The sequence below is a fragment of the Silene latifolia genome, chromosome Y, assembly GCF_048544455.1.
Source record: "Silene latifolia isolate original U9 population chromosome Y, ASM4854445v1, whole genome shotgun sequence".
NCBI lineage: Eukaryota > Viridiplantae > Streptophyta > Magnoliopsida > Caryophyllales > Caryophyllaceae > Silene > Silene latifolia.
In genome coordinates, this window is record NC_133538.1 from 220,870,471 (window position 1) to 220,895,576 (window position 25,106).

At 38.9% G+C, this 25,106-nt stretch overlaps 1 protein-coding gene across 1 annotated transcript; it reads left to right on the forward strand.

Moving 5' to 3' along the window:
* Positions 1-2,369: 2,369 nt before the first annotated feature.
* On the forward strand, positions 2,370-2,847 carry LOC141630107 (putative mitochondrial protein AtMg00860). The gene is made up of 2 exons (XM_074442981.1): positions 2,370-2,712; positions 2,810-2,847. The coding sequence occupies exons 1-2, from the start codon at positions 2,370-2,372 to the stop codon at positions 2,845-2,847; spliced, it is 381 nt and encodes a 126-aa protein (XP_074299082.1).
* The last annotated feature ends 22,259 nt before the right edge of the window (positions 2,848-25,106 follow it).

The following is a 25,106-nucleotide window of genomic DNA, read 5'->3' on the forward strand; positions in this document are numbered from 1 at the left end:
TACCACTTATAATGAGATTTCGTTCTTGCAGATGGTGCGTAATAAGAATGATGAGACTGATGCTGATCGCATAAGGAGACGTGAGGCTTCTTTGCTATCTATAGCCGAAGGTTTCACTAATCACCTCAACAATAACAACAACAACAACAACAACAACAACAACAACAACAACAACAACAACAACAACAACAACAACAACAACAACAACAACAACAACAACAACAACAACAACAACAACAACAACAACAACAACAACAACAACAACAACAACAACAATAACAACAACAACAACAACAACCGTCCACAACCGACAGTTTTTGATCGCTTTGCTCATCACCGTCCTCCTACTTATGATGGTGCAAATGATCCTACTGCTTTGGAGGCTTGGATTCGAGAGATAATGAAGTTGTTCCTTGATACTGGATGTCCTTAGGATCAGAGGGTGGATATTGTCACCTATTATCTGAAGGATGAGGCCGACAACTGGTCGGCTCTTGCTAGAGCTGGTCTGGAAGTTCAGGCAGGTTATGGTTGGGCTCTTTTAACTGAGGCTCTGCAGAAGATGTTTTAGCCCGAGGAGATGCGTTGGCAGAAGGAGCAGGAGTTCCTTCGTCTACAGCAAGGTTCCATGACCGTTGAGGAGTACACCAACAAGTTCGTGAAGCTGTCGCGTTTCGTTACTTCTGTCGCTATGGACGGGGTTTCAAGGACTCGTCGTTATGAGAAGAATCTGGCTCCCAAGGTCCGGACTGCTATGTCTGGCATTCCTTCGACTTCTTTCCAGCAGGCTTACGATCGTGCTCTTAGTATCTATGATTCAGTACTTGCTACCGAGCCTGAGGAGGGTGCGAAGAGTAAGTTCGTGAAGAGGCCTTATGTTGCCCCTAGTACTTCCCAGAAGAAACCGAAGTATGAGGCTCGTCCGTACACTTCGCGTGATCAAGGTCAAGCTAAGAAGGACATGGTTCGCTTCAAGTGTGGAAAGACTTACCACCCAGATAAGTAAGGTACTATTGGCGATCCGATCACATGTTTCACTTGCAAGGCTCCGGGACACAAGTCTGTTGATTGCCCCCAGAAACCAAAGATGGACTCCGATGACTGGTCGTGTGTTTGTCATGAGTCGTGCTGAGGCAGATGCTAATCCAGACGTGGTTACGGGTACCTTTCTCGTTCTTTCTTTATCTGCTTTTGTTCTTTTTAATACGGGTGCATCGATGTCTTTCGTATCCGAATCCTTTTCCGTCCGAGCTGGACTCACATCATCATCATCCGTTCATACCTCCATATCCCTCCCTACGGGCGAGATTGTTTCTTGCTCCGTTCTTTTCAAGGATGTACCTGCCAGTATTGCAGGGGCTATCCTTCCTGCCGATCTTGTCCAATTCAAGCTAGGAGAGTTTAATGTGATTTTTGGCATGGACTGGATATCTCGCTATGACGCTAGGTTCCTGTGTCGTGATCTGAAGATCGTGCTTAAGAGTCCTACAGGTTCGAGGGTTTCTTACCAGGGTGTTAGGGTTACACCTACTGTTAAATGGGTTTCTGCGATGAAGATGGTTAGCTTGATTAGAAAGGGTTATTAGATATATCTATGCAGTGTTCAGGGTGTTTCAGTTGAGCCTAAGTTAGAGGATATTCCTGTGGTTAAGGATTTTCCCGATGTCTTTCCTAAGGATCTACCTGGTATCCCTCCTGAGCGAGATGTAGAGTTCTCGATTGACTTGTTGCCTGGAACTGGTCCCATTTCGAAAGCTCCCTATAGTATGGCACTAGCTGAGTTATAAGAACTTAAGAAACAACTTGAGGAGATGATCGATAAGGGTTTTATCCGACCGAGTGCTTCGTCGTGGGGTGCTCCTGTTTTGTTCGTCAAGAAGAAGGATGGTAGTATGCGGTTGTGCATCGACTACTGTGAGTTGAAGAAGGTTACTATCAATAAAAAGTATCCTTTGCCGAGGATTGAGGATTTGTTTGATCAGCTCCGTGGTAAAAGTGTGTTCTTTAAGATCGACCTGAGGTTAGGTTACCATCAGATACCAGTTAGGAATGAGGATATTCCTAAGACCGTTTTTCATTCGAGGTATGGCCACTATGAGTTCGTGGTGATGCCGTTGGGGTTGACGAATGCAGCTGCCGTTTTCATGGATCAGATGAACTGCACTTTCAGCGAGTATTTGGATAAGTGTGTCATGGTGTTCATAGACGACATACTGATGTACTCGAGAGACGAGGCTGAGCACGAGAATCATCTTCATGTTATATTGGAGACTCTACGTAAGCAGAAATGGTATGCTAAGTTTTCAAAGTGTGAGTTTTGGTTATAGGAAGTTACCTTCTTGGGTCATGTGATATCTGGCGATGGAGTTATGGTTGATCCGTCGAATATTCAAGTTGTGGCCGAGTGGGAGAGTCCAAAGAATGTGAATGAGGTTCGGAGTTTCCTTGGACTAACTGGGTACTATCGTCGGTTTGTGCATGACTTCTCTAAAATTGCAAGACCGATGACTGAGTTAATGAAGAAGGAATCCAAGTTCATTTGGACAGAAGCTTATGAAGCTGCCTTTCAGGAGTTGAAGAAAAGGTTGACTACCGCTCCTGTGTTGACTCTACCAGAAGAGGGTGTTGAGTTCGATGTTTTCTGTGATGCGTCAAAGTCTGGTTTGGGTTGTGTCCTGATGCATAAGGGTAAGGTTGTGGCTTATGCTTCCCGTCAGTTGAAAGTTCACAAGACGAACTATCCGACTCACGATCTTGAGTTAGCAATAGTGGTGTTTGCACTTAAGCTTTGGCGACACTACTTGTATAGAGTCTCTTGCAACATTAATACGGATCATAAGAGCTTGAAGTATATCTTCACTCAGAGAGATCTTAACATGAGGCAGAGACGCTGGTTGGAGCTGCTTAATGACTACAAGATTGAGCTGCAGTATCATGAGGGTAAGGCAATCGTAGTTGCCGATGCTTTGAGTCGCAAGGTGTGTCATGCTATGAGATCTGTGTTGGTGTTACCTGACGACTTGAGTCGAGAGTTCCAGAAGATGAGCCTTAAGGTAGTTATTCCTGGTACTCTAGATTTGAGTGCGATGGTTGCTGAACCCGACATCCTTCATGAGATCCGAGTTAAGCAAAGAGAGGTTGAATTCTTAGAAGGAGTTCAAGTCGCTATAAGCGAAGCACGTGCCAAAGACTTCGACGTTGGACCTGATGATGGTATACGATTCCAAGGTCATTGGTGTGTGCCTAGCTATGAGGTCTTAAAATGTAAGATTCTCAAGGAGGCTCATAGTACTCCCTATTCGGTTCATCCTGGTGGTGATAAGATGTATAAGGATCTGAAGCTAAGGTTTTGGTGGCCGGGTATGAAGAAAGAGATCGCCGAGTTTGTGAGTCGTTGCCTGATCTATCATAAGGTCAAGTTCGAACATCAGAGACCTGGTGGTCTACTGCAACCCTTGGATATTCCCACTTAGAAATAGGATTTAATTTAGATAATGTAACACCCCCTCATACCAAGGTACCTTACCAAGGACTACCCTAGCATGAAGGGCTGTTACCATCTTGGTTGCCGGAGGTTCGAATATCACAGTGGACAATCCAAAGCACATTTATTAAAGTACGAAAGATTAAAGTTTACATAATCTCAAAATACGACACCAAAGTACTATCATAAATCCATCAACTACAAAAGACAACTAAAACTCTTGACAGCGGAAGCTAATCTTGTGTGGTGACTCCCCAAGACTGCCCCAAAGCTAAACGACTGCATCACCTGTCACAATCTGCTCACCATCCCTGAATGAATCACCACAGATTTTACAAAACAACAACGGGGTCAGTTAATGAATAATTAAAGTAAGACAAACACATTAAGGTAATCAGCTGATCAACATCCACCTCCGTCTCCCAATCACACACAATCACTGACTACACATCGAGGTCTGTAGCCCTGCCAGATTACCCATCGCAACAGGTAATCCTCGTCGCCAGTGGGGGACCGCAGCCAATCCCCACCTAAACCCCGCTCATAAACGAGCGATAACCCTGTCCATTAATGTGCACATCCCCTCCTCTGGCGGGTTCCACAGAGGGCAAAAATAGATCGTGAAGCCACTCCCGCAAGTGACTCCACTCAGCCAAGGACGCACCTCGCGAACCGTTATCATCAATAACCATCACAGCTCCAACACTTAACTCCAACTCCGAGATCAATAGACAATCACAACAACAATTACCACAATCGCAACACAAACTTAAATCAATTAGACAGGAACTGAGTAGGGAAAACCCTACCTTAGCACAACTGCAAGAAACACAAGCAAGCGATCTAGAACGGCTCCTCTATGAAGTCTTCGCCTAACAACAATCACATTACAACAATCACTATATACAAAACCCCACTTACCCAAATCATAATTAAAGCCAAACCCTAAAAGATTAACCAACGAATTATAGGAACGAGGACTTACAGACGATGAAACAATGGATGAATGCACTTGCTAACGATCACACACACACTAGGTGAGATTTGGGGAGGATTAGAGCGTCATTGAGTGATTAGGTTTTGTAAAAGTGTAATTAGAAACTGATTAAGTTTTTATATAACTCTAGTCATTTCCAAATCAAACCGCGAAAATAACACTCGACGGACCGGATACTCGGTCGAGTATAGAGTATACTCGGCCGAGTACTCACTACTCGGGCGAGTATTCCACTTACTCGGCTGAGTGTTCCTGGGCAGTAGCCAAACAGGATACACGACACACTTTACTCGACCGAGTAGGCTATACTCAGCCGAGTACCAACCTAGGAAAACTATGGCATTACATTCTTCCCCCCTTAAAAAGAACTTCGTCCCCGAAGTTCACACTCTACGTATACACTCTACAACCAGACACGACCAAACAAACTCCCAACACAACACACCAAACCATCTAAGCATAGATATACTAACACAAAACGTCATAAAACATTACTAAGCCGACTCAAACTAACCCAAAACAAACATGCGACCATCTCCAACCTCCCCTAAAAAGACAACGGTTACGTCACCGTAACCAACCATACCTAATCGAAAGGTTAGGAAAACGTTCCCGCATAGCCTCCTCAGGTTTCCATGTGGCCTCTTCCACATTATGATTAGACCAAAGCACCTTGAATAAGACGGTCTCACCACTCCTTGTCTTACACACTTTACGGTCTAGTATCTCCATAGGAACTTCGGCATAGAACAAGAACTCATCAAGCTAGATGTTCTCAACCTCAAGTACATGTGACGGGTAACTCACATACTTCTGTAGCTGTAAAACATGAAAGACATTATGGACTCGATCCAAAGCTGGTGGTAAAGCTAACCTGTAGGCTACCTCACCTACACGATCCAAAATCTCATATGGGCCGATAAACTTCTGGCTCAACTTACCCTTCTTCCCAAACCTCATCACTCCTTGCATTGGTGACACTTTCAAAAGGACTTTATCTGTAAGAAATCTATATCTCATTATACTCAACATATTCATATATGTTTTAATCAATTTAGTCATAAAATTAATTTAGATCTTATGCATGCAACCATAAGTAAATATAGAGAAGAAATCATTTTCCTTACAATAAAATTCGGATCAAAGGGCACAAGTAAGATCTCGTTTCTTACTTGTTCTTGAGCTCTCCTAATATGGATGAACAAAGATTCAAGGGTAGAATCTCTCCCAAAGATGAATACCCAAAGTAACTCCTTAAAAGATTAATATTATTAATACTAGAACAATATTAATCTAAATAAAATTGACCCAAAATATTGAATTTGGTCTCTTATTTTTCGGTTAAGAGAAGGGAGAAGAAGGAAGTAATATTCTCTCTAAAACTCTATATTTTTAGATGTGCAAGAATGAAATTAATATCCACTAGAATGCATGTAGTGTATATTAGGAAAAATAAAAAACAAAAACCCTTGGTCTTGCACAAGGAAAACCGGGTAGGAGGGGGTGGGTATGGCCAATGCATGAGCTTCAATTCTTCCCAAGAATTATAGGCATGTAAGGCTATGTATTAGGTCTTATGATTATGCCTTCCACTTAAACATAATTAACACAAATAAGCCTAATACTCCCTCCTAATTTTCGGCACATATAGTGTAAAATGGAAAAAACCATTTTACACATTATTTTGTCAATTTGTCACATGTAACATGTTTCATGACATTAGGTATATAAAATGTATTTTTAACAATTAAAAATCAATATATTAATAAAATATGTAACTTATAAAGTTTACCTAGTAATTCATAACTACTTGTACCGTAATGGGATCCCGAGTCATAAATTAGAACATTCTGTATTTATAATAATCAATTCATTCCTTTTAATTGTTTCCGTAAACAATAATTTCATCTAAGTAATAAAACAATTCGGTTACTTAGACCGTATCTTATTTAATCAAATTATAATGAGATACGTAAATATTACTTCCAAAATCGTCCGTCAATTTTAAGTAATTTAATTACCCCGTATCGTCATACGATCAATTAAATAATCAATTAACAGTGTTACCCTTTAGGTATGACCTAAGGGGATCAACTGATCACCACCGTCGCACGACAGTAATGTCAAACTCTAGTCAGCCAATCATTACCGATATGTGTGGACCAGTTGACTGTAAAAATACTTCCCACATGTATTCTTAAAATGAGACTTAAACATGTGATCATCATGATCGACAGTTGTGATCGCATTATTGTCGGAGGGCACATATTCCAACTATCTCCCACTTGTCCTCGACAAGTGTGTGTCACCAATTCTCTTGTCCTATTACTATCTCCCACTCAATGCAAGGTGTCTTTCAGGTCGTACTTGCAAGTGATCATATCGAGAGTGGTTTCCTCGATCTGGAGAACAACTGATTGACCGGATTTATCTACCATAGATATCTTCCGAGCGTGGCCACGCATTTCCAGTTCATTACTCCTCGAGTGGCCCTGAGATATTCTTATAACCCTGACAAGGGGTGGACAATTCCTATCGCACTCATTCCCTTCGACTAGCCATAGCCATCATAACCCAAAATATGCCCATTTGACCCCTTACGAAATTCGTAGTAACACAAATCAAAGTTAATCTGAAACTGTGTCATCTTAGGAGAACAGTCTTTAGTCAAAAGAATCGACTCATTAGAATACTATAGTAGCTCTCGCCACGACCAGGCTATATAAATTTGCCAGAACTCTATAAGCAGTCATAAGGCCCGACAAAGTGTTCCTAACAGTCTACCTATGTGATCGACTAGTCTTCACACATGACTCCATGCCACTTGAACTTGCCATCAATCACATCACACTCTAGTCACTTCGAGATGTCACCTCATGTAAGTAAACATGGGCGAATACAATGCTAATCCGTGTTCACTTTAATGGGGTACAATTGTCTCTACAACCCATTTGGATGTAACAAAGTATAAGGTGAGTTAATAATAACTCAAATGACGAATGTCGACATCACATTCGGGTAGTCAATACCATATTACAACCTTGTGTTGTATATCGTAAGTGTGTAAACACTAGTCGATTGCAATAGAAGTTTAACATACCATGTGTCCATGTGGTCAAACTTCTTGTATTGCATTTTCCTTTATATTCATGTTATCTCTCATAGCATGAACCTTACCAAGTACACATATAGGTTCTCGACCTAGGTTTGGGTTCTTTATATTGAAAGAATTTTCTTGTTGTTTATCACATAACCAACGAATTTGTGGTGGATGATATAACTTGCACTGGTCAAGTGTTCTACCAATTCACAATGCACTAGGTATACGTTTTGTAGGGTCTTGCAACAATTGTCAAGATGATTATCCTAGCACTTCTCATAAGTCCTAGTATATTAGAAAATATTAGTTTTGAGTAACTTCTTGCTTTAACTAAATATCTTTCCAAACATCTTATTTCTCCTTTTAGCTTGAATAGCTTATGATTTTCATGAATCTTTACGTGTGTTCGAACTTCAATATGTGCAACCTCTTGTCACATAACAGAGTGTTCTATCCAACACTGGAATCGCTCATTAGTTCTCCTCGAGAATTCATGAATGACGATTTTTCTATGGCTTGCCAATGATTCATCATGCTCTTATGCATATGATTCATTATTGGACATGTGCATGATTATTCTAATGGCAGAAATATTAGTAATTAATAATCATGTAATCAACCATTCTTAGGTTCAATGAATGACCATGACTGCTAATGGCAATTCCATTTTCAATTACATGAATAACCTACATTTCTAGTTGATTCGATGTGTATATCTCAATACCCATCCAACATCTCATGATGTGATTGGATTCATCATAGTCCATTTTCATCCATAATTGAAAACTTAAATACTTCTTTGTGAAAGATAGTATTAGCTCGTCATTCTCAATGAGTAATGAGTTGTAAATTTTTACAAGATGATTGCTCCCACTAAATTCCATGTCTTCACATGATCATTTAAAAGTCCCACTTAATTCCACATGTTTCGCAATTGACTACTCAATCAAAACATTTCAATAATTGAAATATATTTTGCTTTGCCAAGTTATTAAGATAAAACCAAATGTTCCCAACATATCTTTTCAAAAAACCAATTTATAAAGGTTTCAATCTTAAACTTATGGAAAGAGATTTTTAATTTCTAACTCATTCATTTTATAATGATGCGTAGCAATGTCATTATTTAAATGTGAATTTCATTTAATATACGTCCTTCTCAAAATACCCTTTTCCGGAAGGAGGTTTAACTATTTCATTTTCATAATGAGGTTAAGTAATGACACTGGCGTGCTTAACACTTAACTTAGTTCTTGTGGATATCGGCATATCATTCTTTGCAACTTTTAGTCATAAATCTCATTTATTTTTGAGGATGCAACTTTGTTTTATTTAGGCTCTTAAGTAAATATCAATATTGAAACTATTGGTCAAAAGTCGTTCATAAACTAGCCAAATCTCTTGTTAATACTTTACTTTAGTCATTCTTCTTCCAAAACTTTCTTTTAGTCTCCTCGTGTAGTTATCTTAAGAACATATTCTTTTGATTACTTCACTTGGTCTCTTTTGTCATGTAGATTTCATCTATTCGAGACCATAGATCTCATCTATTCGTGTACACTATCTATATAGGTATACAAATCATTCTTTCTTGCGTAGATCTCATTTACTCAAGTATACAAATTTGCTTTGTGTTCTTTGTGTCTTAATTTTTCTCCCACTCTATCTTTAGAATAAATACACTAGAGATTCAAAGATAGCTTATGAGACACAAAGAATGATTTTTGAAGTATAAGGAGGACTATCTCATAGGTTGACTAATTGTTTTAGATTTGATAAGTGTACTTTGTGATTGACATTCGTTTAAGAGAGTTCATCAACTCAACATCACTTTATAATTGATCATACACAAGACTTAAGCTTGTGGACATATAATGAATCCAATCATTATAGTTGTCTATTAGATCACTTTAATTGGATGGTCATAAGTTTCTATGTGCAAGCATATAAAGATGAATTTTTAGAACAGAGAAAATACGATAAAAGGGGTGACTTGGGTTGCAAACCAAGCCACCATAATCCAAAATACAACAATTGTTTAGAAAGGATCAATCATTTCCATGTCGAACACGGAAATCATAATAGTTCTAAAAATCCGAAACATAAATTAAAATAAGACAATAAAAAGCCAAGCTTCATGGAAGCTACTCCTGGCTTCTTGATGATTTCTCAAGCTTGCTTTTCCTTTCCCTTGTCCTTGCTTGATGGAGGCCCTATTTACAATAAAAAAAAGGGGATACATTATCACAACTTTGTATCACAATACTATAATTGAATTAGAAACATAAAAGAAAGGACAGGCATTTACCTACTGGAGTGATCTTTCCAGCTTTGATGTCACCAAGATATTGGAACAATTCCTCTTCCAATGTCCAACACCATTACAATAATGGCATTTGTCAATAGGACCCTTCTTGGTCTTGGAAGTGCTAGCTTCAAAAGTCTTAGCCTTGGTAAATGTGGGAGCTTTCTTTTTACCCTTCTTCCCATTCTTTTTGAACTTCCCCTTGCTCTTGGAGCTTATGTTAAGCACATCCTTAGGTAGGTTAACATTTAACCCCATGTCTCTTTCGGCTTGCAAAAGTAACTTGTGCAACTCTTCAAGAGACACGTCCTTGTCTTGCATGTTAAAATTCACCCGGAATTGAACATACGCTTTGACTTTGGATAAGGAGTGTAGAATCCTATCTACAATGAGCTCTTTGGGGATTTCAACTTTTTGAATCTTCAAAGTCTCGACTAGCTCCATCAATTTGAGCACGTGAGGGCTAACCTTTTGGCCCTCCTTAAAGTCGAGATAAAAGAATGCCACGGCCGCCTCATATTGGACGATCCTCGGAGTTTGTGAAAACATTGTCACAAGCTTGGAATAGATTTCATTAGCGGTGCCCATTTTAAAGGCTCTCCTTTGGAGATCCGCCTCCATCGTAAAAATCAACACATTTTTCATTGCGGCGGACTCCTTGTGGTAAGCCTCATATGCTTCCCTAGTGGCGGCACTCGACCTAGCATTAGGTTCGGGTGGAGAGGCCTCGGTGAGGTAACGAAGCTTGTCGTCACCTTGGGCGGCTAATTTGAGTTGGGCATCCCAATCGGAGAAATTTGACCCATTCTTTTCAAGTTTACAACGATCCATGAAGGATCGGAGCCATGAAGCATTAGTGAGAGGTGTGGCGTTGGTATTTGGAGCGGCCATTAAATATGAGAAATAAAAGTGGTCTACAAAACGAAAATAGAAGGAGTAAAATAGATGTCGTTTTCAAAAAATAATAATAACACTCGTAAAAATTTAATTTAAACAAGTTTTATTGCATTTATCTAGTGACCTCTACCCGACTTGATAAATGATTCCAAGACCCAAATTCATATTAACTTGGGCACGGGGTAGCCAATGGAACCCTTATCAAATATAACTTGGTGGATTAACTTTTTAATCAATTCTACTTTTAGAACTCTTGGTCAATAAAATTACTCTAATGTTTATCTATAGCCCGGAACACATGCGACTACGGTCACGAATACTTCCGTTGAGGTCAATCCAAATTTCAAATAAATGTGTCCATGATCCAAATTCACATTAACTTGGGCACGGGGTAGCCGATGAAACCCTCATCAACATGAATTCGGTGGATAGACATTTATCACCCACTTCCCCTACGTAACAAGGTTTGTACCCCGGGGTGGCCGAGTGCACTCCCTCGCGAAATAGGTTTTCATGGTTTCTACTTTTTGGTAAGGCTATGTCTCAATTGTTTCTTTTTTAGCGAGAGGTCATGTCAATTTATCGTCTATCACGTTTTAAGTGAACTAAAGCGGTGAACTACGATAATTGTAATTGACACGGTCGATAAACTCGATTAAAATGATAATGCATGTTTTAGTTATGGCGATTTAGCGATGCATGCAACATATAAATAAAATGCAAAGCATAAATAAAATCCTAGTATGGCCTTCCTAAGAATAGTAAATCTAATAAACTATTACAAATTCGGAAACCAACTCCATTGGTCCCTTGAACTTCGGTTTTGGCACGCATCTCGAGGTAACACCGTCTTTAATGGATCGCCTTCTTGAGTGGCACCGTCTTCAAGGAACTCCGGAATAAATAAATTACATAACAAAATACATAATTTCCTATTATATATTTGTAATTAAAATAAAAATAAATCTATTAAATTACAAACAGTGATACGAGATCACAATAAATTACAACCGAATCGATATTCCCATACATTTCGGGTAATACCAATTAAAAACTAAGGCCATACTAAGTAAAATTACATAAAATAAAATTATGACAATCATAAATAAAATGCAGCATTATAATATGTATGAACATGCCCAATTTTATGCTAAATCGCCTTTAAGGAGCCAATATCGTATATTAATCAATTTTTACGGATTTGCGTGATTCAACCTTTTAAAATCACAATAATTACATAAAATCATATTTATGTACTAGTTAATTACCCTAACCATCTTAGGACTCAAAATTAGTCTCCACTAACATATTGACAATAATTAACTTATATTTCTTAATATTGTTCATAAAAGGACTTATAATTAAAAAATAATGCCATAAACTTCAAATAAATCATAAAAATTTCAAATAAATTTGAATTTGAAATTTAAACTCATGAACATTATGGAAAAATATCATGACACTCATAATGTTCAAAAACTTAGGTTAAAAATTTCGAAATTTATCGAGGAAAAACAATGTTGCGGTTTATCGGATTTATCAATAATAATAACCATAAAAATATGAGCAAAATATTTTTATTTACTTTTCACTTTTAGATCTGAAATAGGTAATAAAATGCAACATGTGACGTTTTTCCTTAGTCATGAAGTATGTTTTAGCAATTTTTACTAATTAAAGTCACTATTTATGTGATTTTTCATCAAAAATTCATAAATCATGCATAAAGACTTCATTATAGCCAATTTATTTTACACACATCTTGTAAAATTGCATGTGACAACATACTAAATTTCTATGACCAGATTCGAAATATTACTCATATTAACCTATTTTTCCATTTAAATTCGATTTTATCTTGAAAAATCCATATATCGAGCATAAGAACTCATAAAATTATGAACAATTACGGGTCATCAAAATATAATATATGTGAAAACATATCCTAAAACCACTGGAAAAATCGAAGTTTAGCTAATTTTAATCCAAATATGGCATTTTTATCATAAAATCACATTTTTAATGCCATTATTATGTAAAATGAACAATAAAAATCCATAAATTAACCAAAATATCCTATATACATTTTAGGACCAGAAAATTTAACATGCATAATTGATTTCGTGATATATCATAATAAACACAAATTTATAAGTTTTATTTGTTAATCGTATAACTCGGAAAAACTATAACCGATTTGCATGCAAACAACCTAAGGCTCTGATACCACTTGTAAGAAATCTATATCTCATTATACTCAACATATTCATATATGTTTTAATCAATTTAGTCATAAAATTAATTTAGATCTTATGCATGCAAACATAAGTAAATATAGAGAAGAAATCATTTTCCTTACAATAAAATTCGGATCAAAGGGCACAAGTAAGATCTCCTTTCTTACTTGTTCTTGAGCTCTCCTAATATGGATAATTAAAGATTCAAGGGTAGAATCTCTCCCAAAGATGAATACCCAAAGTAACCCCTTAAAAGATTAATATTATTAATACTAGAACAATATAATCTACATAAAATTGACCCAAAATATTGAATTTAGTCTCTTATTTTTCGGTTAAGAGAAGGGAGAATAAGGAAGTCATATTCTCTCTAAAACTCTATATTTTTAGGTGTGCAAGAATGAAATGAATATCCACTAGAATGCATGTAGTGTATATTAGGAAAAATAAAAAGCAAAAACCCTTGGTCTTGCACAAGGAAAACCGGGTAGGAGGGGGTAGGTATGGCCAATGCATGAGCTTCAATTCTTCCCAAGAATTATAGGCATGTAAGGCTATGTATTAGGTCTTATGATTATTCCTTCCACTTAAACATAATTAACACAAATAAGCCTAATACTCCCTCCTAATTTTCGGCACATATAGTGTAAAATGAAAAAACCATTTTACACATTATTTTGTCAATTTGTCACATGTAACATGTTTCATGACATTAGGTATATAAAATGTATTTTTAACAATTAAAAATTAACATATTAATAAAATATGTCACTTATAAAGTTTACCTAGTAATTCATAATTACTTGTACCGTAATGGGATCCCGAGTCATAAATTACAACATTTTGTATTTATAATAATCAATTCATTCCTTTTAATTGTTTCCGTAAACAATAATTTCATCTAAGTAATAAAACAATTCGATTACTTAGACCGTATCTTATTTAATCAAATTATAATGAGATACGTAAATATTACTTCCAAAATCGTCCGTCAATTTTAAGTAATTTAATTACCCGTATCGTCATACGATCAGTTAAATAATCAATTAAGAGTGTTACCCTTTAGGTATGACCTAAGGATCAATCGATCACCACCGTCGCACTACGAATAAATAATGTCAAACTCTAGTCAGCCAATCATTACCGATATGTGTGGACCAGTTGACTGTAAAAATACTTCCCACATGTATTCTTAAAATGAGACTTAAACATGTGATCATCATGATCGACAGTTGTGATCGCATTATTTTTGGAGGACACATATTCCAATTATATCATCTACTGCAAACTCGATATCCCTGCGGTGCAAGTCGGCATAACTCTTCTGACGATCCTGAGCTGCTTTCATCTTTTGACGAATTAGCCGAACTTGTTCAACCATATCCTGTACCATCTGTGGTTCTAGAACCACCGACTCAGAACTATCATCCCAACACACTGGACTTCGACACTTCCTACCATACAAAGCCTCGAAAGGTGCCATCCCGATGCTAGTATGGTAGCTGTTGTTGTATGAAAACTCGATCAGATCCAATCTATCCTTCCAACTTCTCCCGAACTCCATGGCACAAGCCCTCAACATGTCCTCTAAGGTCTTAATAGTTCTCTCAGTCTGACCATCTGTTGTAGGATGAAAAGCTGTACTCATCTTCAAGGTTGTACCCATCAATTCTTGCAGTTCTTGCCAAAACTTTGATATAAATCTCGCATCTTGATATGACACTATATCCTTAGGTATACCATGTAACCGGACCACATGTTTCCTGTAACTCAAAGCTAGCTGCATCATAGTCCAGGTATCCTTATAGGAACGAAGTGAGCTGACTTAGTTAACCGGTCAACAATCACCCAAATCATATTGTTACCTTGATATGTCCTTGGTAACCCCACGATAAAGTCCATAGAGATTATTCCCACTTCCACTCAGGTACCTCAAGAGATTGAATCTTACCTTGTGGTCTCCGCTGTTCACCCTTGACCCTGTGGCAAGTCAAAAATCTAGCCACGAACTCAGCCACATCTCTCTTCATATTGGGCCATCAAATAGTTTTCTTGAGATCCTTATATAGCTTGTCACCCCCTAGGTGAACCGAATAAGGAGTGCAATGGGCCTCTGTCATGATTACCATACTCAAATCCGCATCATCAGGAACACACCATCTCCCATCAAAACGGACACTCCCATCTGTGTGGATAGAAAACCTGGAGACTGTGCCACTCTCCAATCTAGACTTCCACTCTTTGATCTTAGGATTAAGCTCTTGTTAACTCTTGATGTTCTCATACAAATCTGGCTCGATCGTCAAATCCTCGATGGCATCCCCTTTCCTAATCATATAGATCCCCATCTTGGACATCTCATCCCTCAGCTTCAGCAAAGACATAGCTGTACATAGCGAATGAACACTCTTCCTACTCAAGGCCTCTGTAACAACGTTAGCCTTACCCTCATGATAGATGATCTCCATGTCATAGTCCCCGATCAGCTTCATCCATCGTCTCTGACGCATGTTTAGATATCTCTGAGTGTAGATATATTTCAGACTCTTATGATCTAAAGACACCTTAAAGGTTGCCCCGTAAAGGTAGTGCCTCCAAATCTTAAGAGCAAAACAACTGCACCCAGTTCCAAATCATGAGCAGGGTAGTTCTCCTCATATGGCTTTAGCTGCCTCGACGCATAAGCTATAACATTCCCATTCTGCATCAACACACAACACAACCCATTCTTTGAAGCATTGGTGTATACTTCAAAGTTCTCACAACCCTCTGGCAAAGATAGGATAGGAGCTGTGGTCAAACGCTCCTTTAAGGTCTGGAACGCCGTCTCACAACTCTCATCCCATCGAAAACTGGTCTCTTTCCTCATCAAAGCAGTCATAAGCCGTGCTATCGTGGAAAAATCCTTCACGAACCTCCTATAGTAACCAGCTAAACCCAAGAAACACCGAATCTCAGCAACATTCTTCGGTGACTCCCACTTGTTCACTGCCTCAATCTTGCTAGGATCCATGGACACACCCTTCTTAAATATCACATGACCCAGAAAATCCACCTCCTCTAACCAGAACTGGCACTTGGATAGTTTGGCATAAAGTTAATTGTCTCTCAAAGTCTGCAAAACTAGCCTTAAGTGCTTCTCATGTTCCTCCTTATTCTGAGTAGACTAAGATGTCATCAATGAAGACAACCACAAACCTGTCCAAGAACGGACTAAAAATCCTGTTCATCAAATCCATGAAAGTTGTTGGTGCATTCGTTTAAACCAAAAGACATCACCACATACTCATAATGACCATAACGGGACCGAAAGTTGTCTTCAGAATATCCTCATCTGCTATCCTCAACTGGTGATAACCTGACCTCAGATCGATCTTAGAGAACACCCCTGCGCCACTCAGTTGGTCAAACAGATCACCAATCCTAGGCAAAGGATACTTGTTCTTCTCCGTGACACGGTTAAGCTCCATGTAGTCGATACATAGACTCATGCTCCCATCTTTGTTCTTTACAAATAACAGCGGTGCTCCCCATGGCGACACACTAGGCCGGATATACCCCTTGTCTAACAGATCATGTAGTTGTTTCTTCAACTCTTCCAGTTCTTTAGGTGCCATACGATAAGGTGCTTTAGATATAGGACCAGTTCCCCGTTTAAGCTCCACGTTCAAGTCGATATCTCTCTTTGGCGGTAACCCCGGTATCTCATCTGGAAAGACATCAATAAACTCTCCCACCACATGTATATCAGAAGATGTATATCTGGCGGTAACCCCGGTATCTCTCTTTTCCTCAAACATGACTTCAAAGTCATCACCGCGATGAACTTACACTTAGGCCTCACAACAAACCCCTTATAAGACACCGTTATACCCTTAGGACCCTTTAAAGACACTTCCTTTTGCCGACAATCTAACTTGGCATCATACTTACCCAACTAGTCCATCCCGACGACAACCTTAAACCCATCCATAGGAAACTCTAGCAAGTCAACCGGTAAGTCTACCCCTCCAACCAACATGGACACGCTCCTATACAACTTAAAACATGACACCGACTCCCCCGAAGGTATAAACACATTATCTTTAACAAGCTCAAACTCCCCCAAACCCATAGACAAAGCATGGCCTCTAGACACAAAAGAGTGTGTTGCCCCAGAGTCAAACAAAACAAAAGATGGTGTATTATGAACAAGAAAGGTACCGGTAACTACATGAGCATCGTTCTCAGCTTCCTTCTTATCCATCATGAAGAGCTTCTCGCTGCTTTTCCGACTCCACCCTGGACCGAGGTGTTAGAAGTACTCAGCTTAGCTGCCGAATTCTGGGTGCCACTATTGTTCGAGTGCTAGTAAGATCCTCCACTGTTGCGGTTAAAACCGCCATTGTTGTTCTTCCCTCCACGGTTACCCCACGACCCAGATGGCCTGTTGCTAGCAAAACTCTAACTTGGACCCTGAGAGAAATTCCCTTGAAAAGCTCCTGAGGCTCCCCCAGTTCGAGCACTCGTACAGTCACGTCCCTTGTGGCCTATGCCACCACAGTTGAAGCAAGAAAGGTTGGATTTGTCACTCACACTCCGTCCACCACCCCTACCCCAAGCTCGCGATCCTCCATAAAACCTAGCTCTACCTGAAAAAGCCCTTGTCTGACCAAAGTTGCCCTTCTTGTTACCCGACTGGTTGTTATTCCCACTCTCTGCTTTCCTCTTCTCAGCAGCGGTTCTCTCAGTAGCTTCCTTGGACAGATCTACCAACCTCTCAGCTTGTCCAGCCCTCAAGTACACATCTTTTAGATGGGTGATAACCCCAGCTGGTAACCGGTTCATGATCTTGGGTGCCAGCCCCCTCTAAAAACAAAGAGCCAAACTCCTTTGCCCTAACTGTATGTCTTCCGCATGGTGAGATAAGGAACCGGTGATAATACTCGGTGACTGTCATGTCCTCAGTCATGGTAAAGGAATCAAACTCATATCTAATCTTGTGACAGATATGCTCCGGCACAAACTGTTCCCTTATAGCGCTCTTCAAGCCCGACCATGGTATAGCACCTAGACCCTCACCCTGGTAGAAAGCTCTAGCGTCTTCTTTGACGTTCTGCCACCATACAGCAGGCTCACCCCTCAGGTAGTACACTACCTGCTCAACAGCTAACTCTGGCGGACACTTCACCACCTCAAGGAGACTCTCCATCTCACGGTGCCAGTTTTCGAGCAACTTTGGTTCCCCGACGCCCTCATAAGTATGTGGGTTAAAGCGAGCGATGATAGTGCTCAGGTGGGTTGCATCCACCGGTTTCTCCGCCCCCTTACCCACATTCTTAAGGGCCTCAAGGAGTGCCTCCTGTTGCTCGATCATATGAGCTACCTCATCTGTGGACATCTCAGATGCTTGCATATACACAACTGACCTCTTTGGCGGCATTTTGAGCTGATAAGAAGCAAGGAAACGTAAGCACAAAATCCTACGGCACAAAATATAAACGACCCTCCGTCAAAGAAGCACTCGGCCGAGTAGGGTGAGATACTCGGTCGAGTATGGACAACTTGGTCTAGTATCACTGATACTCGGTCGAGTAATCCACTCCAGTAGCCAACGTCAAAACACAGAAGTCATACTTGGTCGAGTATAGACAGTACTCGGTCGAGTATGCTATAATACTCAGTCGAGTAAACATATGCAGTAGCTACTGCTACGCACTGACAAACAACACTTGGTCGAGTGCTTGGTTACTCGGCCGAGTACTCCCTACTTGGTCGAGTACCTGCCCTGCTCGGCCGAGTCAGGCCTAAAACGAGTTAGGCAATCCTTAAACATATTCTATGCATGGTTTTTTACCCAAAGATACATACTATACATCATTAATCTTTAAAAGCCACGTAATAAACACGTAACATGCCCACACATTCATACTAAAATCCAAATCAGCAAGTCTCGCCACGTTTTTCACATACTACCACATACCACTTCTTCTACCGCATTGTCCAAACATTCAAGTTTCATGTACAACACACATACATTGACTTAACATACAAAATTCCCCCCTGGTGACTGGTTTGAGGTCGTAAGGGCATTTGTGCGACTTCGGGACGTCTCTCAAGTCTTTGCGGTAGCTCTAAACAACTCTCCCCGGGTTCATTTAATTTAGACTCCCTAAGTTCATTGGGCTCATTAGTTTCAGGTGCCAGAATCGTCGGCTATGATACAACTATGTAACACCCCCTCATACCAAGGTACCTTACCAAGGACTACCCTAGCATAAAGGGCTGTTACCATCTCGGTTGGCCGAGGTTGGAATATCACAGTGAACAATCTAAAGCACATTTATTAAAGTACGAAATATTAAAGTTTACATAATCTCAAAATCTGACACCAAAGTACTATCATAAATCCATCAACTACAAAAGATAACTAAAACTCTTGACAACGGAAGCTAAGCTTGTGTGGTGACTCCCCAAGACTGCCCTAAAGCTAAACGACTACATCACCTGTCACAATCTGCTCACCATCCCCGAATGGATCACCACAGATTTTACAAAACAACAACAAGGTCAGTTACTGAATAATTAAAGTAAGACAAGCACATTAAGGTAATCAGCTCATCAACATCCACCTCCGTCTCCCAATCACACACAATCATTGACTACTCACTGAGGTGTGTAGCCCTGCCAGATTACCCATCGCAACAGGTAATACTCGCCGCCAGTGGGGGACCACAGCCAATCCCCACCTAAAGCCCGCTCATCAATGAGCGATAACCCTCTCCATTAATGTGCACATCCCCTCCTGCGGCGGGTTCCACAGAGGGCGAAACTAGGACATAAAGCCACTCCCGGAAGTGACTTCACTCAGCCGAGGATGCACCTCGCGAACCGTTATCATCAACAACCATCACAACTCCAACACCCAACTCCAACTCCGAGATCAACAGACAATCACAACAACAATTACCACAATCGCAACACAAACTTAAATCAATTAAACAGGAACTAAGTAGGGAAAACCCTACCTTAGCACAACTGCAAGAAATACAAGCAAGCGATCTAGAACAACTCCTCTACGAAGTCTTCGCCTAACAACAATCACATAACAACAATCACAATATGCAAAACCCCATTTACCCAAATTATAATTAAAGCCAAACCCTAAAAGATTAACCAACGAATTATAGGAACGAGGACTTAGCGACGATGAAACAAAGGATGAATGCACTTGCTAACGATCACACACACACTAGGGAGAGATTTGGAGAGGATTAGAGCATCGTTGAGTGATTAGGTTTTGTAAAAGTGTAATTTGAAACTGATTTATGTTTTTATATAACTCTAATTATTTCCAAATTAAACCGCGGAAATAACACTCGACGGACCGGATACTCGGTCAAGTATAGAGTATACTCGACCGAGTACTCACTACTCGGTCGAGTATTCCACATACTCGGCCAAGTGTTTCTGGGCAGTAGCCAAACAGGATACACGACACACTTTACTCGACCGAGTAAGCCATACTCGGCCGAGTACCAACCTAGGAAAACCGTGGTATTACAGATGGACTTCGTTATGGGTTTGCCGAGGTCACCGAGAGGAATGAATGCGATTTGGGTCATAGTTGACCGTTTGACTAAGGTCGTGCATTTCACTCTAATGAAGGAGACTTGGAGTCTCGAGGAACTAGCGAATGCTTATCAGCGTGAGATCATTCGTCTTCATGGGGTTCCTAAGGATATCATCTCTGACCGTGATCCGTGGTTTTGTTCTCAGTTTTGGAAAAAGCTTCATGTTGAACCATATAGTATATATTTATGTTTTGATGATGTCAAGGTGCTTTATATTTTATATACTTGTTGCGCGCGATCGTTTGTTTAAGTCTGTTAGATTAAACTTATTTATTACAAGCAATAAAGAAGAATTGTGATGGAAGTATATTGTGATCAAGCCTCAATTGAAGATCAAAATTATCTGAGAAGTCATTCAATTATTATGAGAAGACGAAGTCCGTCTAAAGATTAATCAAGCTTGGATGATGAAGTAGCCTATGCTCGAAGATCTCCTATGAAGATTAGAATAGTATACGTGACTATCTTTTAATGGTAACTAAGAGTTAATTTCTTGTATTGGTAAAGTTATAGCTTTGCAGCTATAACATTACTAATAAAAGAGCTCAATGTTATAGCTCTTCTACTATAACATTGAGATGTTGAGTTTTATTACATGACTTGAATTGTTTCAAAATTGTTTTTGAAAAATGTTTTTGGTTTATTTTAAATGTTCTAGTAAAAGTATTTATTAAATAAAGCCCAGTTTAGTGCGGAGTTTGGGTTTATGTTGAACGTTAATTAGTAATCTTATTGGATCAACTTATGAGTTGAGCCATATTACTAATTAGGGTCTTAACATAGAATACTTCTAAAACCCTAAATTTTAACCTAATATTAAGCTAAGGTTTGCATGAATCACGAGGCATATGAGCCGTGATATTTCGTGTGACCTAAGATATAACAAGATCTTATTGTAAAGATTTTATTCTCTAGGAATATCTTTACATATCTTTTATATTTTACGTGATATGGTTATTTATGAGAAAGATATTCTTGTTATGGAAATTCTTATCATATCTTAGGATTTATGGAAAAGATAATAAAAGAATAATTTATATTCTATCTTTTAGAATATTCTTTATTATCTTTAAAGGCTTTAAGGAAATAAATAATAGAAGATATGATTTGTTTACATATCTCTATTTCGGCTACTAGGGTTTCGAGAAAACCGTTGGCCTTGCTCCTTCCTTTCCTATAAATACTTTGCTTCTGCAACATTTGAACTGAGAGACCTTAACCATAAAATTGATTTTACTTTTACAAGCAAAACCGTGTGTTTCAAGCAAGAAAACCGATTTTCTATTTTCGAAAAAGGTCGTGTGTTTATAAACTCGTATGTTAATTTGTTAGTTATCGTTATAAGGTAATAGTACTCAATAGAATTCTTACTTGTTCATTAACGTGAACCTTTGCAAGAATCATTAGTGCTTTCTTATTAACGTAAGTTAGTCACTCGAGTATTTAACGGTACTCATTGAGTTACAGCTAGAGTTAGTTGTACGAGTTGGGTTAGTAAATTTGTGATCCGTAGAAAGGTACTAAATTTATTAATCGAGAATAGTGGACGTAAGTTTCGATTTGTGAAACTGAACCACTTGAAAAACCGTGTGTCTCCTTCTCTTTCGTTTGTTTGTTTGTTTTGTTCATACTTGATCATTAGTTAATTAGTTAAAGTTTAATCAATAAACTTTAAATAATTAATTATATTCATACAATCGAAAAAGCTTTAAAAGTTTTAAATCCTCAATTCACCCCCCCCCCCCCCCTCTTGAGTATTTTGGATCGATAGACTCTTCAATTGGTATCAGAGCCTCGTGCTCTTGATTGCCTAACCGCAAAGAGGTTGATCTATCTTTTTCTTATTTATCTTATCGTTTTAAATTCCGCTGCCTACCACGTGATAAATGGATTCCAAATATCTCAAGTGTCCCGTCTTTTATGGGAAGAATTATGGGTTATGAAAAAACATGATGACTCACTATGTGAAAGGTCATGATTGGGAGTGTTGGAGGATTATCCCAAATGGACCAAACAAAATTCTAGTTGCATCCGCTGAAGGCACTACCTATGAGAAGAAGGAAGATGACTATGTCGATGTCATCTATAAGAAAGCCGAAAAGAACTCTAAGGCAATAAGTCTACTGCAAAACGGCATCACCTCTACAGAATTCGATCGGTTCTCTTAGTGCTCAACGTCCAAAGAAATATGGGACGGCCTTGAATTAGCTTATGAAGGTACTTTCATTGTTAGGAAGCACCGCATAGATCTGTTAATGCAGAAATATGAGCTATTCAGTATGGAGCCTAATGAGTCCTTAGATAGCGTGTCCGCACATTTTTCAAGTATCATAAACGAATTGAAAAACTTAGGAAGGAAGTTCAACACCGAGGACATTGCAAGGAAGGTTCTTAGGAGCCTGACTAAAAAGTGGCGTGCCTAAGTCACAGCAATGGAGGAATCGCGAGATCTTGAAAACCTATCCTACCAAGAACTCATTGGTGCTCTCATGGCCCATGAAATCACTCTTAATAAAGATGACGTTGAACAAGCAGAGGAAAAAGTACGGCATTGAAAAGTGAAAATGTTAATTCCTTCCGACGTAGAAGATGAAAACGTCTTGTTTGCACGCCGTTTTAAAAATAGGATCTTTCGAAACAAACAAGCAAAATCATCTTACAACAACAATAAGTCATCCAACAAGAAAGTAACAGAATCAAAATCATCATTTGCAAACAGAGGTTGCTTCAAGTGTGGAGAATCTGATCACATGATCAAGGATTGTCCAACATGGAAAAAGATCAAGGACAAGGCAAAACGTGAGAAGACAAAGAAAGAGTTCAAAAAAGTAATGATGGCTTCGTGCTGAGGAGAATCATACTCTAAAGACCAAAGCTAAGAAGTTGAAATCTAAAGTTACAGCTGATAAAGCTACAACATTAGATTCTGCAATGGCTGAAAAGAAGGAATTAGAGTCCAAGGTTATAGCTAATGAAGCTATAACTTCAGACCTAAAGCTTAACATTAAGCATCTTCAAGCCAAAGTTATAGCTAATGAAGCTATAACTTTAGAACTTAGAAAAGGCAAAGAACTTTTAGAGACTAAGGTCACATCTAATGAAGTAGTGATCTTAGACCAACTGATATGATTAATGTTAAGAAACAACACTCAGATGTTGTACTTATTCTTAACAAAAGGTTCCAAGAAATGTGAAGAAGATATCAAAACCCTAAAAGACTTACTCTTACATGCTAGGAAAGTCCATGATAAGTGGGAAGGTAGCACAAAAGTCCTAAACTTCCTAACCGAACAACCTGACAATAATATGAAGATGGGGTTAGGACATGAGTGTTGCAGCCATAGAGATCACTCTAAATGCGAATCAACACCTTCAAATTTTGATTTTAGAAAAAGGAAATATGATGATCTTCCTGAATATCTGATTTGCAATTACTGTGGTCATACGGGTCACATAGATGAACCTAACGAAGAAAGGAATAACAACTTTCGTTGGTTCTATGACATGGCTTTTGACTATACCAAGAAACATAGCACTTCACAAACACCTTGTTGACCCAATCAAAGCAAACCTATTCACAAGAAAAATAGTCATGTTAGACCTAGAGAAATTCCTAGACCTAAAGAAACCCCCTAGACCAAGAAAAAATCCTAAACCTAGAATTCCTCCTAAACAAAATTACCCAAGGTTTAGAAAAACGACCATTAGATAAGTCTGGGTACGAAAGGATTTAGTATATAGAGTAACTCATCATAAGGGACCCAACCTAGCTTGGGTACCTAAAAACTGTATCTAATCCTTTCTGCAGGTATAAATGAAAGAAAACAATCAATGGTATCTTGACAGTGGATGCTCAAGACACATGACTGGAGATAAGAACTTGTTTCTTTCACCCAAACCTTTCAACGGAGGAAAGGTGACGTTCGGGGACAACAAAAATGGTAAAGTGATTGGTGTTGGGAAAATTGGAATTTCTAAGTAATACGTAATCAGTGATGTCTATCTAGTGGATGGTCTCAAGCACAATTTGCTTAGCATATCTCAACTATGCGACAAAGGTAATAAAGTTGTTTTTCATACTGATGGTTGTCGCATTATAATTTAAGGAACAAGCAATGTTATTCTTAAAGGCCATAGGAAAAGGAATGTGTATATGGTTGATTTAAATGTTGTGCCTACTAACTCTTTTACATGTATGAAAGTTACTCTTGATGATCCTTGTTTATAGGACAAATAGTTCGGTCACATTAGCTCACTAACCTTGAACAAACTCAAGAAGTGGGACTTGGTTGAAGGGTTACCTAAGATCAAGTTTGACCAAGAAAAAATGTGTGACACATGTGCAAGGTGATAACAAGTGAGATCATCTTTTAAACCTAAAAGAGTAGTAAGCACAAATCAAGCTTTAGAACTAGTACACATGGATCTTTGTGGTCCTATGAAGGTAAGGAGAAGAGGAGGATCCATGTATGT